The sequence below is a fragment of the Cebus imitator genome, unplaced genomic scaffold (assembly GCF_001604975.1).
Source record: "Cebus imitator isolate Cc_AM_T3 unplaced genomic scaffold, Cebus_imitator-1.0 Scaffold170, whole genome shotgun sequence".
NCBI classification, from domain to species: domain Eukaryota; kingdom Metazoa; phylum Chordata; class Mammalia; order Primates; family Cebidae; genus Cebus; species Cebus imitator.
Window position 1 is genome coordinate 1468336 of NW_016107485.1, and position 16599 is coordinate 1484934.

Sequence of the window (16599 nt, forward strand, 5' to 3'; positions counted from 1 at the left end):
CGATCTCGGCTCACCGCAACCTCCGCCTCCTGGGTTCAGGCAATTCTCCTGCCTCAACTTCCTGAGTCGCTGGGATTACAGGCACACGCCACCATGCCCAGCTAAGCCCAGCTAATGTTTTGTATTTTTAGTAGAGACGGGGTTTCACCATGTTGACCAGGATAGTCTCGATCTCTTGACCTCGTGATCCACCCGCCTCGGCCTCCCAAAGTGCTGGTATTACAGGCTTGAGCCACCGCGCCCGGCATTACTATTATTATTACCAGCAGACTTTTTTCTGCCCCAGGATCCCATGCAGGATATCATATGACATTTAGTTGCTATGTCTCCTTAGGCTCCTCTTGGCTATGATACTTTCTCAGATGTTCCTTGTTTTTGATGACCTTGGTAATTTTGAGGAGCACTGGTTAGGCATATTGTAGGATGCCCCTCTGCTGGAATTTGTCTGTTTTTCTCATGATTAGACTGGGGTTGTGTTTTGGGAAGGAAGATCACAGAGTTAAAGTGCTATTTTTGCCAGGTGCAGTGGCTCACGCCCCTAATCCTAAACACTTTGGGAGGCCGAGGCAGGTGGATCATCTGAGGTCAGGAATTCAAGACAAGCCCGGCCAACATGGTGAAAACCTGTCTCTACTAAAAATACAAAAATGGGCTGGGCTTGGTGGGGCGTGCCTGTAATACCAGCTACTTGGAGGCTGGGGCAGGAGAATCACTTGAACCAGGGAATCAGAGGCTGCAGTGAGCCAAGATCACACCACTGTACTCCAGCCTGGGCAACAGAGTGCGACTCTGTCTCAAAAAAAGAAAAAAAAAGTGCTATTTTAATCACATCATATCAAGGGTACATACTATCAACATGATTTATGATTTGATGTTGACCTTGATCATCTGGCAAGAAGTAGTTTATCCGGCTTCTCCACTGTTCTTCACCCTCTCTCTGGCCCCAACTTTCCATACTGTATTCATTGGAAAGAAGTCACTATGCTCCCCCTCCTTAGAATTGGGAGTACCTACAGAATTTATTTGGAATTCTTCCCTCCAGGTCTTTTCAGTAAGTGGTGGTTCTCAGCAAGTGGATGAGTGCTCCACCAGCATTTTATGTGTGTTATATTATATTTTATTTTATTTTGAGATGGAGTCTTGCTCTATAGCCCAGGCTGGAGTGCAGTAACACAATCTCGGCTCACTGCAACCTCCACTTCCTGAGTACAAGTAATTCTCCTGCCTCAGCCTCCCAAGTAGCTGGGATCACTGTGCACCACCACACCCAGCTAACTTTTGTATTTTTAGTAGAGATGGGTTTTCACCATGTTGGCCAGGCTGGTTGCAAACTCCTGGCCTCAGGTGATCCATCTCAGCCTCCCAAAGTGTTGGGATTAAAGGCGTGAGCCATGACACCCGGCCTCCACCAGCATTTTAAGAGATAAAAGAAAGAGTTGTTGAGGAGGTCTGCTTTTTCTCTGCCCTACCTGTGCCCAACTAAACTCTACATTCACAGAAGACTTATTAGATGTTTTTTTCTTTAGAAGCTAATTGTCTAGATTGTGGACTATCTGTGCTCCTGGCATCTCACCCCTGATGTCAAGCTGGTAGCTGCCGTTGGTTGCTAACTAACCCATCATGGGTGAGAAGGAGAGAGGACAATCTATGCAACAATAATGTCAGTTTTGCCATCAGCTAAAATAATTTTCCAAAGGATTCATGTAAAAAGAGCCTAGAATTTCTGACTGACCCTAAAGTAAGTTTACATGGGCTGATTTCCTTTGGTCTGTGTTGTCTTTGTCTTTTCATTCCAAATGGCCTCAGCACTGTGGCTAGCATCATGCTGAACACTTCTCAGTAATTCCATACCACGTTGCTCTCCGCCTTTTCTATAGCATTTTCCTGTGCCATAAAACACAGCATGTTGGCTGGGCATGGTGACTCACACCTGTAATCCCAGCACTTTGGGAGGCCGAAGCAGGCAGATTACGAGGTCAGGAGATCGAGACCGTCCTGGCTAACATGGGGAAACCCTGTCTCTACTAAAAATATAAGAAATTAGCCAGGCATGGTGGTAAGCATCTGTAATCCCAGCTACTCAAGAGGCTGAGGCAGAAGAATTGCTTGAACCCGGGACGCGGAGGTTGCAGTGAGCCGAGATCAAACCACTGCACTCCAGCCTGAGTAACACAGTGAGACTCTGTCTCAAAAACACTACCACCACAGTGCGTAACCGTAGGTCTGTCTACATGAGTTGTAGAGAAGCAGGAAGGGAAGGAATGAAAAGAAGTAGAGCAGTTTGGCCGGGCGCGGTGGCTCAAGCCTGTAATCCCAGCACTTTGGGAGGCCGAGGCGGGTGGATCACGAGGTCAAGAGATCGAGACCACCCTGGTCAATGCGGTGAAACCCCGTCTCTACTAAAACTACAAAAAATTAGCTGGGCATGGTGGTGCGTGCCTGTAGTCCCAGCTACTCAGGAGGCTGAGGCAGGAGAATTGCCTGAACCCAGGAGGCGGAGGTTGTGGTGAGCTGAGATCGTGCCATTGCACTCCAGCCTGGGTAACAAAAGCGAAACTCCGTCCCCCCCCCCAAAAAAAAAGAAAAAAGAAGTAGAGCAGTTTGAACACATCCTGTCCCTAGGCATTAAGTCAAAGTTGGTGAAGTCTACCTTATGCTCTGCTTTGCTCTGCTCTGCATACTGAGCTTTTGGGACCAGAAGTATGTGAATTACTGTAATACTATGGGACTTTTGCCTCGGCTGAGGTGAATGAAGATAGGGAAATGGTGGGACAGAAGGGCAAATATGCTGGGTGACAAATAATGTTACTTTCTCCAACAGGCGCCAATGACCAACAGGCTGGAACACTGGAGACTTTCTGGAAAGGGGTACCCACTCTCAGATAATGCTCCCATCTATCCCCTTGCTCCAGCATTCCTCACTTTCAGCCCTAATTATTCCACCTTATCTTGTTTTTTTGTCCTTATTTAAACACCTCTAGCCCATTGGAAAACTCTTTTCGTCTTCGTCCCCTCCTCCCTCAGCACTTGCCTCCCTCCCCAGGCCCACCTTCACTCACCTCTGTGCCTACCCAGCCAGCCACACTCTTCAACACCAAAATAATGGCCCATTTGACCCTCCTACTGCTCCAGATGGCTTCTTCACAATCAAGGCTGTCCTCCAGCTATAAAAGTGGCAGAGTTACTGAGGCAAAATAATCTGTGCCTATTTGCATTATCTTTTTTGTCATCTCTATTATACAGTGTTTATCTGTCAAAATGAATAGAAAGCAGGAACTGTTCTGAACACAGAAAAAGATGGAAAACTACCCAATTTATGTATGAAGACTGAACACATCTAATATCAAAACCTGTCAGAAATTATACCCCCCAAAAAGCTATAGAGCCTCACTTATGGATATAAATGTAAGATTCCTAAAATATTTAGGATTAATAAATAAAACTTAACAGTATGTTAACATAGTAATTATATAAACCTAATTTACATAAACCACTTAGGGTTTATCCCAATAATTAACACAAAGGTATTAGGAAATTTCTTTATAGGATAGATAAAAAATAAACCAAACAAAAAATATTTAATGGTTGTTAACTGTCAAAGAAGAGAATACAGTAAGCTAACTGCATTTTCTGTAAATAGTCTTTTTTTTTTTTGAGAAGGAGTCTCACTTTGTCACCCAGGCTGGAGTGCAGTGGCGTGATCTCAGCTCACTGCAACCTCCACCTCCCAGGTTCAAGTGATTCTCCTGCCTCAGTCTCCCAAGTAGCTAGGACTTCAGGCATGTGCCACCATGCCCGGCTAATTTTTTTTATATTTTTAGTAGAGACAGGGTTTCACCATATTGGCCGGGCTGCTCTTGAACTCCTAACCTGGTGATCCACTGGCCTTGGCCGCTCAAAGTGCTGAGATTATAGGCCTGAGCCACCATGCCCAGCCATAAATATTCTTAATAGTTTTAATATTCATTATATATGTGTAAATAAAATCAACAAGTTATATAAACATGAAATGAGCTGCCCTGCATGGTCGCAAGTGCCTGTAGTCCCAGCTACTCAGAAGGCTGAGAAGGGAGGATCCCTTGAGCCCAGGAGCTTGAGATCAGTCTGAGCAATATAGCATTAAAAAAAAAAAAAAAAAAAATGGCTGGGCGCAGTGGCTCACACCTGTAATCCCAATACTTTGGGAGGCCAAGGCAGGCAGATCACAAGGTCAGGAGTTTAAGACCAGGCTGGCAAACCTGGCGAAACCCTGCATCTACTAAAAATACAAAAAAATTAGCCAGGTGTGGTGGCACACTGTTGTAGTCCCAACTGTTTGGGAGGCTGAGGCAGGAAAATTGCTTAAATCTGGAGGCAGAGGTTGCAGTGAGCCGAGACAGCACCAATGCACTCCAGCCTGGACAATAGAGTGAGACTCCATCTCAAAAAAAAAAAAAAAAAGGAAAGAAATAAACAAGGATATCTCATTACTGAATTATTTAATATTATTCCAAAAAATCCAACATAATATGATGGGAAATAGAAAAAGAGGGGTTACAACTTTTAGGAAGGGAGAAGTAAATTTATCATTATTTGTAGATGATATTATTGTATACCTTGAAAAATCCATAAGAATGAATTTGAAAATGATGAGAATACTAGAATGCAGAGAAGTCACTTGATGCAAGATAAATATAAAATAAATCTGTAGCTTCTCATATACGAAGAATAACCAGCAAGAAGACATTACTGATTTTAAAAAATCCCAATATGATAGTTAAGAGTATGGCCTGCTAAACCAGATAGCAAGAGGTTTAAGCCCTGTTCATCCATTTACTAGCACTGTGAACCTAACCCATCTGACCTCAGTTTTCTCATCCACAAAATAGGAATGTAAATAATAGCTCTTATAGAGTCATTATGAGGATTAAGGTAGTTAACATAGTAAAGCATTTAGAAGCTACCCTGCACATAGTGAGAATTCAATATACATTGACTATTGTGATTATTATTTTCTCCATTCACAGTGGTAACAGTAATACTACTATAAAATATTTATCTTGGTTGGGCACAGTGGCTCACACCTGTAATCCCAGCACTTTGGGAGGCTGAGGCAAGCAGATCATGAGGTCAGGAGATCAAGACCATCCTGGCCAAGATGGTGAAACCCCATCTCTAAAAAAAAATAAATTAATTAAATAAAAATAAAATATTTATCTTTACTGAAAAATGTTAGGAACTGACATAAAATTATAGAGGGCCAGACGCCGGGGCTCACACCTGTAATCCCAGCACTTTGGGAGGCCAAGACAGGAGGATCATAAGATCAAGAGATTAAGACCATCCTGGCCAACATGGTGAAACCCCATCTCCACTAAAAATACAAAAATTAGCTGGGCATGGTGGCACGTGCCTGTGATCTCAGCTACTTGGGAGGCTGAGGCAGAAGAATCGCTTGAACCCAGGTGGTGGAAGTTGCAACTCATGTAGATAGACCCATGGTTACATGCTGGGTTTTTTTTGTTTTTTTTGAGATGGAGTCTGTCACCCAGGTTAGAGTGCAATGGCACGATCTTGGCTCACCACAACCTCTGCCTCCTGGGTTCAAGTGATTCTCCTGACTCAGCCTCCCGAGTAGCTGGGATTACAGACGCTTATCACCACACCTGGCTAATTTCTTGTATTTTTAGTAGAGACAGGGTTTCACCGTGTTAGCCAGGATGGTCTTGATCTCCTGACCTTGTGATCTGCCTGCCTTGGCCTCCCAAAGTGCTGGGATTACTCTTACTCATGTAATAAACTTGCACATGTACCCACTGAACCTAAAATAAAAGTTGGGGAAAAAAAAAAAGGACTGTAGCATTACTTCTGCTTGTTTTCAGCCTGCTGGCCTACCCTATAGATTTTAGACTTGCCAGCTCCCGTAATCACATGAGCCAATTATTTAAAATAAATCATATATACATATATCTAGGTTCTGTTTCTCTGGAGAACCCTGAACTTGCTCTTTTTTTTTTTTTTTTTTTTTTTTGAGGTAGAGTCTCAGGCTGGAGTGCAGTGGTGCGATCTCGGCCCACTACAACCACCACCTCCTGGGTTCAAGCAATTCTCCTGCCTCAGCCTCCCAAGTAGCTGGGACTATAGGCACACACAACTATGCCTGGCTAATTTTTGTATTTTTAGTAGAGACAGGGTTTCACTATGTGGGCCAAGCTGGTCTCGAACTCCTGACCTCAGGTGATCCGCCTGCCTCAGCCTCCCAAAGTGCAGGTATTACAGGCATGAGCCACTGCACCCAGCCAATCTTGTTCTTTAGATAACCTTTTCTAAGCCCTAGGCAAGTCATTTGCTTTCGGTTACACATTCTTTTTTCAGCCAGGCTTGGTACATTTAGAAATCTCTAAACTTCAGTTGTTTTTTCTGGAGACCAGAACTAAGCCACTTTGGCTGGACCTCAGCAACTCAAATACAAACCATCTTTTAAGTTAAATTATTTCTACATATTGTTAATCTAGCCTATTGTAAATTCACTCATATTTTTGCTGTCTCAAGGTATAAGGAAACCTGTTAGTTCCTTTAACAAAACCTAGTCCAGGTCCTTCTTCAAGATGGATAATATGGAGAGATTCTTTTTTCTTTTTTTTGAGCCAGAGTCTTGCTCTGTCACCCAGGCTGGAGTGCAGTGGCGCCATCTTGCCTCGCTGCAGCCTCCACCTCCCGGGTTCAAGCTATTCTCATGGCTCAGTGTCCCAATTACGGGTGTGCACCATCATACCTGGCTAATTTTGTATCTTTAGCAGAGAACTTGTTTCACCAGGTTGGCTAGGCTGGTCTCGAACTCCTGACCTCAAGTGATCTGCCTGCTTCAGCCTCTCAAAGTGCTGGGATTACAGGGATGAGTTACCACATCCAGCCAATATGGAGAGATTCTTTTTGGGGTCAGGGGCAACACAGGGTGGTTGGACCCAGGAGCACCCTTCTCTTTTGAAGATGCCCAAGCTAGCCCTTAGGGGGCACTGGGTCTCCAGTTCGTGGTGGCTGAGGAAGAATGCACTCACTCCCCGGTATACCTCCATATTCACCTTTCATGGAGAATATTCAGGGAACAGATTTTGTTTATCCAAAAGTCCCAGTGATCTTATTCCAAGTTCTGGAGGTGATTTTCTTTGTCTCTCATCACAAGGGAAGAATCAATAAGATTTATCAGACATGGTAAGACGCAAGTAAAAATGTTCAATTGTGAAAGAATTAAGGGAAGCAGTAAATGCAAATCTTTTCTTAGCAGTGTGAGGGAAAGAGGGCAGCTAAGATTCAAGATGCTAACCCTCAGCTGTCACTTTCATGCAGCCCCTTCTACTTGTCCTACAAGGCCCTTTCCCATCTATGCCACAATAGAGAGCAGCATGTAGGAAGAGCACCTCCAGCAAATCTTGTACCTCCAGTGGATGTGCAGAATGAATGGACCAAGAGAAACAGCTGTAGTGCTCCCTCAGGCCACACTGGACATGTCTTTTGTTCCTTTTCCCCTACAAAGAAACTGTTTTGAAAGATTTTTTTCTACCAGACTACACTCATAAGCTCAATCAATAGTTTATTTTTTCTGGCTGGGCACAGTGTCTCATGCCTGTAATCCCAGCATTTTGGGAGGCCAAGGCAGGTGGATCACCTGAAGTCAGGAGTTCAAGACCAGCCTGGCCAACGTGGCAAAACCTTGTCTCTACTAAAAATACAAAAATTAGCTAGATGTGGTGGCATGCGCCTGTAATCCCAGATACTTGGGAGGCTGAGGCAGGAAAATCGCTTGAACCTGGGAAGCAGAGGTTGCAGTGAGCTGAGATCATGCCACTGCACTCCAGCCTGGGCAACAGAGTGAGACTCTATCTCAAAAAAAAAAAAAGGTTTATTTTTTCCATAAAATAAGTAATATACTGAATTAATATACTGATTTACTATAATACCAGCAGAAAGCAAAGGCACCTGAGTAAGACATACGTGCAGTGATATCCAATGAAGCATTTTTGTAATAGGGCAAGAGGGAAATAATCTTAGTATCATAAAGAAAATGGTTAAATGATAATACAACCATAGTCTAATAATAATATTAGCTTAATTTTTAAAACTTTTAATTTAATTTTTAGAGAAAAGGTCTTGCTTTGTCACCTGGGCTGGAGTACACTGGCACAATCATAGTTCACTGCAGCCTCTAACTCCTAGGCTCAAGCGATCCTCCCACCTCAGGCTTCTGAGTAACTATGGCTATCAGAGTACCACCATGCCCAGCTAATATTAATGTGCATATGGTTGTATATTTATAGAAACGGATCTGACACACAGTGATCTATACACCAAATCACTCTGGTTACTCTGGGGAGATGGGTCAGGGTAACAGGGTGTTTGTATGGGGGTACCTGAGGGTGCATGGTTCAATCTTTTACTTTTTACTGTATATAATTTTGCTTTGAGAATTTTTTCTTTTTTTTGAGACAGAGTCTCGCTCTGTCGCCCAGGCTGGAGTGCAATGATGCAGTCTTGACTCAGTGTAACCTCTGCCTCCCAGGTTCAAGTGATTCTCCTGCCTAAAGCCTCCTGAGAAGCTGGGATTACAGGCACCCGCCACCATGTCCAGCTAATTTTTGTGTTTTTAGTAGAAACGGAATTTCACCATGTTGGCTAGGCTGGTCTCGAACTCCTGACCTCGTGATCCACCCATCTTGACCTCCCAAAGTGCTGGATTACAGGCGTGAGCCACCACACCCAGCATGTTTTGAGTATTTTTACAAAACATGTGTTCTAGTTTTAAAGCCAATAAATATTTTTTTTTAAAAAATAGTTTGTGCAAGGCTAGGCATGGTGGCTCACACCTGTAATCCCAGAACTTTAGGAGGCTAAGGTGGGCAGATCACCTGAGGTTGGGAGTTCAAGACCAGCCTGACCCCGTCTCTCCTAAAAATACAAAATTAGCCGGGCATGGTGGCGCATGCTTGTAATCCCAGCTACTCAGGAGGCTGAGGCAGGAGAATCGCTTGAACCCGGGAGGTGGAGGTTGCGGTGAGCCAAGATCGCGCCATTGCACTCCAGCCTGGGCAACAGGGGCAAAACTCCATTTCAAAAAAAAAAAAAGTTTGTGCTGAACTGTTGCAAGCAAAGATTCCATTTTCTTTTCTATTTTATTTTGTTTTTAGGTTTTTTGTTTTGTTTTGTTTTGTTTTTAGAGATGGGGTTTCACCATGTTGGCCAGGCTGGTCTCAAACTCCTAACCTCAGGTGATCTGTCTGCCTCAGTCTCCCAAAGTGCTGGGATTACAGGCGTGAGCCACTGCGCCCAGCCCCATTTTATTTTTATTTATTTTTTTCGAGGCAGTCTCAGTCTGTAGCCCAAGCTAGAGTGCAATGGCCCAATCTCAGCTCACTGCAACCTCTACCTCTGGGGCTCAAGCAATTCTTATGCCTCAGCCTCCCAAGTAGTTGGGACTATAGATGCACGTCACCACACCCAGCCAATTTTTTGTATTTTAGTAGAGACAGGGTTTCACCATATTGCCCAGGGTGGTCTCAAACTCCACGGCTCAGGCGATCTGCCTGCCTCGGCCTCCCAAAATGCTGGGATTACATGCGTAAGCCACTGCACCCAGCCCATTTTCTTTAGGCTTCTTGGAAATACAAGAAATAGCTCACTGTTCATCCCCATGCCATTTAGAGAGCCAGAGTGAGGACCACTGCCTTGGAACTCATTTTGCTTTCTCAGGCAGCTCGAAATTGAAATATTTCTCAAACTCCAGCTTTCTAGATTCTCTACTAAAGCCATAGGATATTTTTATCAAATTCTGTTCACTTCACATGAAAGCTTTCCTTGGTACATGATTTGCCCATTCTTAACTCTCCCTTCCCACATGGCTTCTTCCCTTTTCTCTCTTTGTTGCTTTTCCATAATTCTATTCCTTATTTTTTTTTCTTTTTGAGGCAGAATCTTGCTCTGCCACTCAGGCTGGAGTACAGTGGCATGAAGCTCACTGTAACCTCAACCTCCCAGGCTCAAGCAATCCTCCCACCTCAGCCTTCTGAGTAGTTGGAAATACAGGCACATGCCACTATGCACAGCTAATTAAAAAAATAAAAAAAATTTTCTTTTGTAAAGATGGGTTCTCCCTATGCTTCCTGGGCTGGTCTCAAACTCCTGGACTCAAGCAATCCTCCTTCCTAGGGGTTCTAAAGTGCTAGGATTACAGGTGAGCCACTGTACCCAGCCCTCAAATTCTTTTTTTTTTTTTTAAAGACGGGGTTTCACCATATTGGTCAGGCTGGTCTCGAACTCCTGACCTCAGGTGATCCGCCTGTCTCAGCCTCCCAAAATGCTAAGATTACAGGCATGAGCCACCGCGCCTGGCTTCAAATTCTATTCTTGATTCACTTCTGGTTTACAACCACATATATTTGCACTTCTTGTTACTTTATGCTCTTAGACTGTTTTGTGTGTTTACTACTGTAGGTTATAAACATTGAGAACAAGGTTTTTATTCATTTATTTAGAAACAGTCTTACTTTTCATCAAGGCTGGAGTGCAGTGCTGCGATCTTCACTAACTGCAACCTCCCCCTTCCAGGTTCAAGTGATCCTCACACCTTAGCCTTCTGAGTAGCTGGGACTACAGGCAGGCATCACTACACCTTACTAATTTTTTAATTTTTAGTAGAGATGGGGTTTTACCATGTTAGCCAGCCTGGTCTTGAACTCCTGGCCTGAAGTGATCACCCCCACCCCGCCTTCGCCTCCCAAAGTGCTGGGATTACAGGCGTGAGTCACTGGGCCCTGTCAAGGTCCTTTTTTTTTCGAGATAGAGTCTTGCTTTGTCATCCAGGCTGGAATGAAGTGGTGTGATTTTGGCTTACCACAACCTCCACCTCTTGGGATCAAGCAATTCTCGTGCCTCAGCCTCCTGAGTAGCTGGGATTACAGGCATGCGCCACCACACATGACTGATTTTTGTATTTTTAGTAGAGACAGGGTTTTGCCATGTTGGGTAGGCTGGTTTCAAACTCCAGGGCTCAGATGATCTACTGACCCCAGACACCCAAGGTGCTGGGATTACAGGTGTGAGCCACTGTGCCCGGCCTCAAGATCCAGTTTTAAAAGTTATTACCTTTATTATTTCAAATACCAAAACTTGGTATGATTCAGGATGATTAGTATACCAAATGAGGAAATGCTAAATACTATAAGTATCAGGAAGAACTATTTTGAGATTTTTGAAGTTCATTTCCAGATGCTACTTACAAAGAGAAAATAGATTTTTATACACTAGAGATACCACTATGTGGTATCTGACAGTTCTTGCCTTAACCAAGCAATAAAACTCAGCATAATTAATAGTGACAAATTGCAACCTGATGTCTCCAGGGTGATGTAATGTGAAGTATGTAATGTCATTTATTAAGTATTCTTTGCAAACCTGTGTAACCGAAATCTAATCAAGTCTGTGGACCTACTTCCAGTTTCCAGGAAATACAGGCTTATAGCACTGTCCAACAGAACTTTCTGTAATAATGTAAATATTCTATATCTGCAATGTCCAATACGGTAACCAGCAGCCTACTAAAAATTTCATTTTTTTGTTTGTTTTTTGGAAGGCAGGGTCTCACTTTGTCACCCAGGCTGCAGTGCAGTGGCATGTTAGACGAAATCTTTAGCTCCTCCATCCTGACAGAAGGAAGAAAGAAATGTCAAGTGGAAGATCCCTGATAGCAGCAGGCTTAGGAATGGACACAGTGACTGCTGATGGTCAAGGTATGAGCTAAACACTGATAGGATAAACAAGGTCACTCTGAATCTCTGATAATTGCTCTTCAAAAAAAAAAAAAATACAAAAATTGGCCGAGTGCAGTGGCTCACGCCTATAATCCCAGCATTTTGGGAGGCCGAGGCAGGTGGATCGCCTGAGGTCAGGAGTTCGAGACCAACCTGGCCAACATGTCAAAACCCCGTCTTTACTAATAAACTACAAAAATTAGCCCAATGTGCTGGCACATACCTGTAATCCCAGCTACGCAGGAGACTGAGGCATGAGAATCGCATGAACCCTGGAGACGGAGGTGGAAGTGAGCCAAGACCGCACCACTGCACTCCAGCCAGGGCGACAGAGCAAGACTCCATCTCAAAAAAAAAAAAAAAAAATTAGCTGGGCATGGTGGCACACACCTGTAGTCCCAGCTACCTGCAGGGTTGAGGAAGAAGGATCATTTGAGCCTGGGAGATTGAGTCTGCAGAGAGCCGTGGTTTTTTTTGTTTTTGTTTTTTTTTAGTCAATTCTCCTTAATAAAACCGTGTTTATGCCACTACATTCCAGCCACAAAGTGAGACCTTGTTTCAAAAAAAAAAAAGTTGAGTCAAAGACACTAATTCTTCTTGTAAATAAATCCAGACCATCAAGTGGCAACAAAGTGAGGCCCTGTTTCAAAAAAAAATAAAGGAAAAAAAAGTTGAGTCGAAGACATTCTTTCTGTAAATAAATCTAGACCATCATTTGATATTAGCAGAATGCCCCAAGACAGTTTCCCTGGAAAGTGGTTTCAGAAAACTGAGTAGGCTCTTCTAAATAAAGGTAGAGGCCTTCTGCTTCTGCCCTCAGTCCCCCATTTTGACACCAGCCAGGACTCTGCTTTGTTCTAAGCTGACTGTTGAACTTGGTTCCTCAGGGGGATCTCCTCCAAATCTCTGCTCTTGGAAAAAAATGTAGCCCTCAAACTACACTAGAGGCAACCAGGAACACAAGTGGCTTGTGTCCTTTCCTATAACTGAGGTGGACACTGGCTGCTTCGTTCATTTATTTATTTATTTATTTTTGAGACGGTCTCACTCTGTCACCCAGGCTGGGTGCAGCAGTGCCATCATGGCTCACTGCAGCCTTGACCTCCTGGGTTCAAGTGATCCTCCTGCCACAGCCTCCTGAGTAGCTGGTACTACAGGCACACACTATCACACTAATTAAAAAATTTTTTTGGCTGGGTGTAGTGGCACACGCCTGTAATCCCAGCTACTCCGGAGCCTGAGGCAGGATAATCCCTTGAAGCCAGGAGCTGGAGATTGCAGTAAGGTGAAATTGTGCCACTGCACTCCAGCCTGGCAACAGAGTGATACTCCATCTCAAAAAAAATTTTTTTTTTTCATAGAGACAAAGGTCTTGCTGTGTTGCCCAGGCTGGTCTTCAACAGCTGGGCTCAAGTGATTATCTTGCCTTGGCCTCCCAAAGTGCTGGAATTACATGTGTGAGTCACTGCTCCCAGCCTCAATTGCTTTACTGTAACTCCCACACTGATAAACATAGTGAGAAAATAGCTCTCTACCTGCCTGAGCATCTAGCATTCCTCTGGAGATTATAGTTCTCCAAGAGCAAGCCCAAATTTAATCCACTCTGCTCTCCCAAAATGAAGCCTCTAAGACTTGATGTAGGCAGGCTGGCAATTCTACCTCTTACTTTTTGCATAAGCATCATGTATCTGTCTCTATTTGCATCCACTCAGTTCCCCCTTCCTTACCCACTTAGCCGTCAATGTTCTTTTACCATCTTTGCCCAAGGAAAATGACTAAAATCCTAAGATATAATGTCATAACTTTATTCATTAGATAATCAAATACAATACAGGGCTGACACTGACAAAAAGCTATGCATAAAAATTATATAAATCTACTTGCTAGATTTTCCAGAAGAGGCCCAGTCATTATAAAGGAGAAACAGGGAGGGTGCCTAACTGACTACAGCGTGTCAAGTAAGCACAAGCACTCTCACATTCCCTTGTAGTGAAGGCAGCCCAGGTGAAGGTGGTCAGTCCTACTAGCAGGAAGATTAGGAGGCAGCAACTGTGCAGAAGCCATGCTTCCTGGCCCTTTCAGAGCTCAACGGTAGGCCTTGTTGAACTCCTGGAGGGCCCACCGCTTATTCTCAATTGCCTGTTTGAGTACGGTGTACTCTTTCACCAGCCTGTCGAACTCCTCCCCAAGGACCTCATAGGAGTTCAGGACCTGTCTTGATTTCTCCATATCCTGCTCCTGTAGGTGAATGGCTCCCTCTAAACGGTCCCTAAGAGCCCGGGCAGAGAAGGCACAATATAAGGATGCTGCTCCTCAGAAAGTAGTAGGCAAAAATGGAAACTTTTTTTTTTTTGAGACAGAGTATCTGTTGCCCAAGCTGGAGTGCAGTGGTGCAACCTTGGCTCACTGCAGCCTCCACCTCCTGGGTTCAAGTGATTCTCCTGCCTCAATCTCCCAAGTATTTGAGATTACAGGTATGCGCCACCATGCTCAGCTAATTTTTGTATTTTTTATGTCAAGATTCTTTTTTGGCGGGGGCAATGGAGTCTTGCTCTGTCACCCAGCGAGAGTGCAGTGGCACAATCTCGGCTCACTGCAACCTCCGCCTCCCGGGTTCAAGTGATTCCCCTGCCTCAGCCTCCCAAGTAGCTGGGACTACAGGCGCCCGCCACCACACCCAGCTAATTTTTTGTATTTTAGTAGAGACGGAGTTTCACCATGTTGGCCAAGATGGTCTTGATTTCCTGACCTTGTGATCTGCCCGCTTCAGCCTCCCAAAGTGCTGGGATTACAGGCATGAGCCACCATGCCCGGCCTAATTTTTGTATCTTTTTAGTAGAGACAGGGTTTCACCATATTAGCCAGGCTGGTCTCGAACTCTGACCTCAAGCAATTCGCCCACCTCGGCCTCCCAAAGTGTTGGGATTACAGGCATGAGCCACCATGCCCGGCCTAATTTTTGTATCTTTTTAGTAGAGACAGGGTTTCACCATATTAGCCAGGCTGGTCTCGAACTCTGACCTCAAGCAATTCGCCCACCTCGGCCTCCCAAAGTGTTGGGATTACAGGCATGAGCCACCGTGCCCAGACAAAAATGGGAATATTTTAAAATTAATGAGTTTAGGGAATGTGAGAACCACCTGTGAACAGCCGTACCAGACTCTTGGGTGTTCTCACCTAATCAGACGATGAACTTCCACTTTCTCACCAGTGTAAGTGTCAGACAAAATCTTCAGCTCCTCCATCCTGACAGAGGGAAGGAAGAAATGTCAAGTGGAGCAGGGTTGGGAACGGACACAGTGCCTGCTGATGGTCAAGGTATGGACTAAGCACTGATAAGATAAACAAGGTCACTCTGACTTCCTGAGCAGTTGATCTCACAATAAAGTGCTATTTCAGAAGGGTGTAAAAGAACAGACTCAAGAATGTTGAAAGCTTCTGGGTAACCCAAAAGCTAATACTGCTATGTGACATTTACTAGATACCCACAAGGTGCCAGGATAAGGGAGAGGAAAGAGATTAAGGTGAGATAGAGGGCTGGTATGTGAGACAGAATCTCTTAGATCCACAGGTATCACAGCTCACCTCAGCTTAAGGATCATAGCACTGCATTTGACTTCCAGGTACTGGGCATTGATGTGGTCTAGCTCAGATTGAGTCTTCAGCCGGTGTTCCTGAAGAAGCCTCTGCAGCAAAGTGAGGCAGCGGAGAAGCACCTGAGCCCAAGATGGAGGAGGAAGAGGGCATAAATAAAGACAGCAGAAAGGAGGGTAGATCAGGAAGCTTTGGCTTCCCCAAAAGTACTCCTGAGGTCAGGATAAAGGAAAGGGGCTGTCCCATGCCCTGATAAACCTGGGAGTAGGTGGCATTCTTCTTCTCCAGCAGCACCATCTGCTCCTTCTGCTGGCTCTTGGCATCCTGGCACTGCTGCTGCTGATCCACCAGGACCTCTGCGAGTTTCCAAACCTTTGCTGCCTTCACAGTTTCACTGTCAGCATCTGAGCAAAGAGGCAGAGGACTGATAGAAAAACCCTAATTGCTACAGCTCCTCTAAAGCCACTTTTCAGTGCCCCCATCTTATATGTAGCCCCACAAATTCTGCCTTATGACAGGTTTTCTTCTAATAACCTATTAAAGGCCGGGCATGGTGGCTCACGCCTGTAATCCAAGCACTTTGGTGGCCAAGGTGGGTGGATCATCTGAGATTGGGAGTTCAAGATCAGCCTGACCAACATGGTGAAGCTTCATCTATAAAAAATAATAATAATAATAATAACCTATTAAAAATGGTCCCATTCTGGGCTGGGCGTGGTGGCTCATGCCTGCAATCCTAGTACTTTGGGAGTACTAGGATACTCCCAAAGTACTAGGATACTCCCAAAGTACAAGGCAGGAGGATTGCTTGAGCCCAGGAGTTCAAGACCAGCTTGGGCAACATAGTGAGACTCCATCTCTACAAAACAATTCTAAAATATTAGTCAGGCCTACCATGTGCCTGTAGTCCCAGGTACTTGGGAGACTGAGGTGAGAGGATCACTTGAGCCCAGAAGGTCAAGGCTACAGTGAGCTGTGATTGTGTCACTGCCCTCCAGCCTGGGTGAGAGTTTGTTTTTGTTTTGTTTTGTTTTCTTTAAAAAAGGGTCTGGTTCTCATAATTATTAAATAAATTATCTTCGCTCTTACCTTTGATTCCAAATTTGGACCTTAATTCTTTTTTCTTTTTTTTTTTTGAGACAGAGTCTTGCTCTGTTGCTCAGACTGGAGTGCAGTGGTGCAATCTCGGCTCACTGCAACCTTCGCCTCTGAGGTTCAAGCAATT

The 16599-nt window shown here is 44.4% G+C and overlaps 1 protein-coding gene across 1 annotated transcript in view; it reads right to left on the reverse strand.

The window, feature by feature from the left end:
• Positions 1 to 13564: 13564 nt before the first annotated feature.
• Positions 13565 to 16599, reverse strand: part of HAUS4 (HAUS augmin like complex subunit 4) — an 11299-nt gene continuing 8264 nt past the window's right edge. The window contains exons 6-9 of the mRNA XM_037744285.1: positions 15633 to 15812; positions 15366 to 15496; positions 14958 to 15026; positions 13565 to 14049 (exon numbers count right to left, since the gene is read on the reverse strand). Of these exons, the coding sequence (XP_037600213.1) occupies positions 13866 to 14049; positions 14958 to 15026; positions 15366 to 15496; positions 15633 to 15812 (564 nt within the window). The 3' untranslated portion in view covers positions 13565 to 13865. The remainder of the gene's footprint in view (positions 14050 to 14957; positions 15027 to 15365; positions 15497 to 15632; positions 15813 to 16599) is intronic.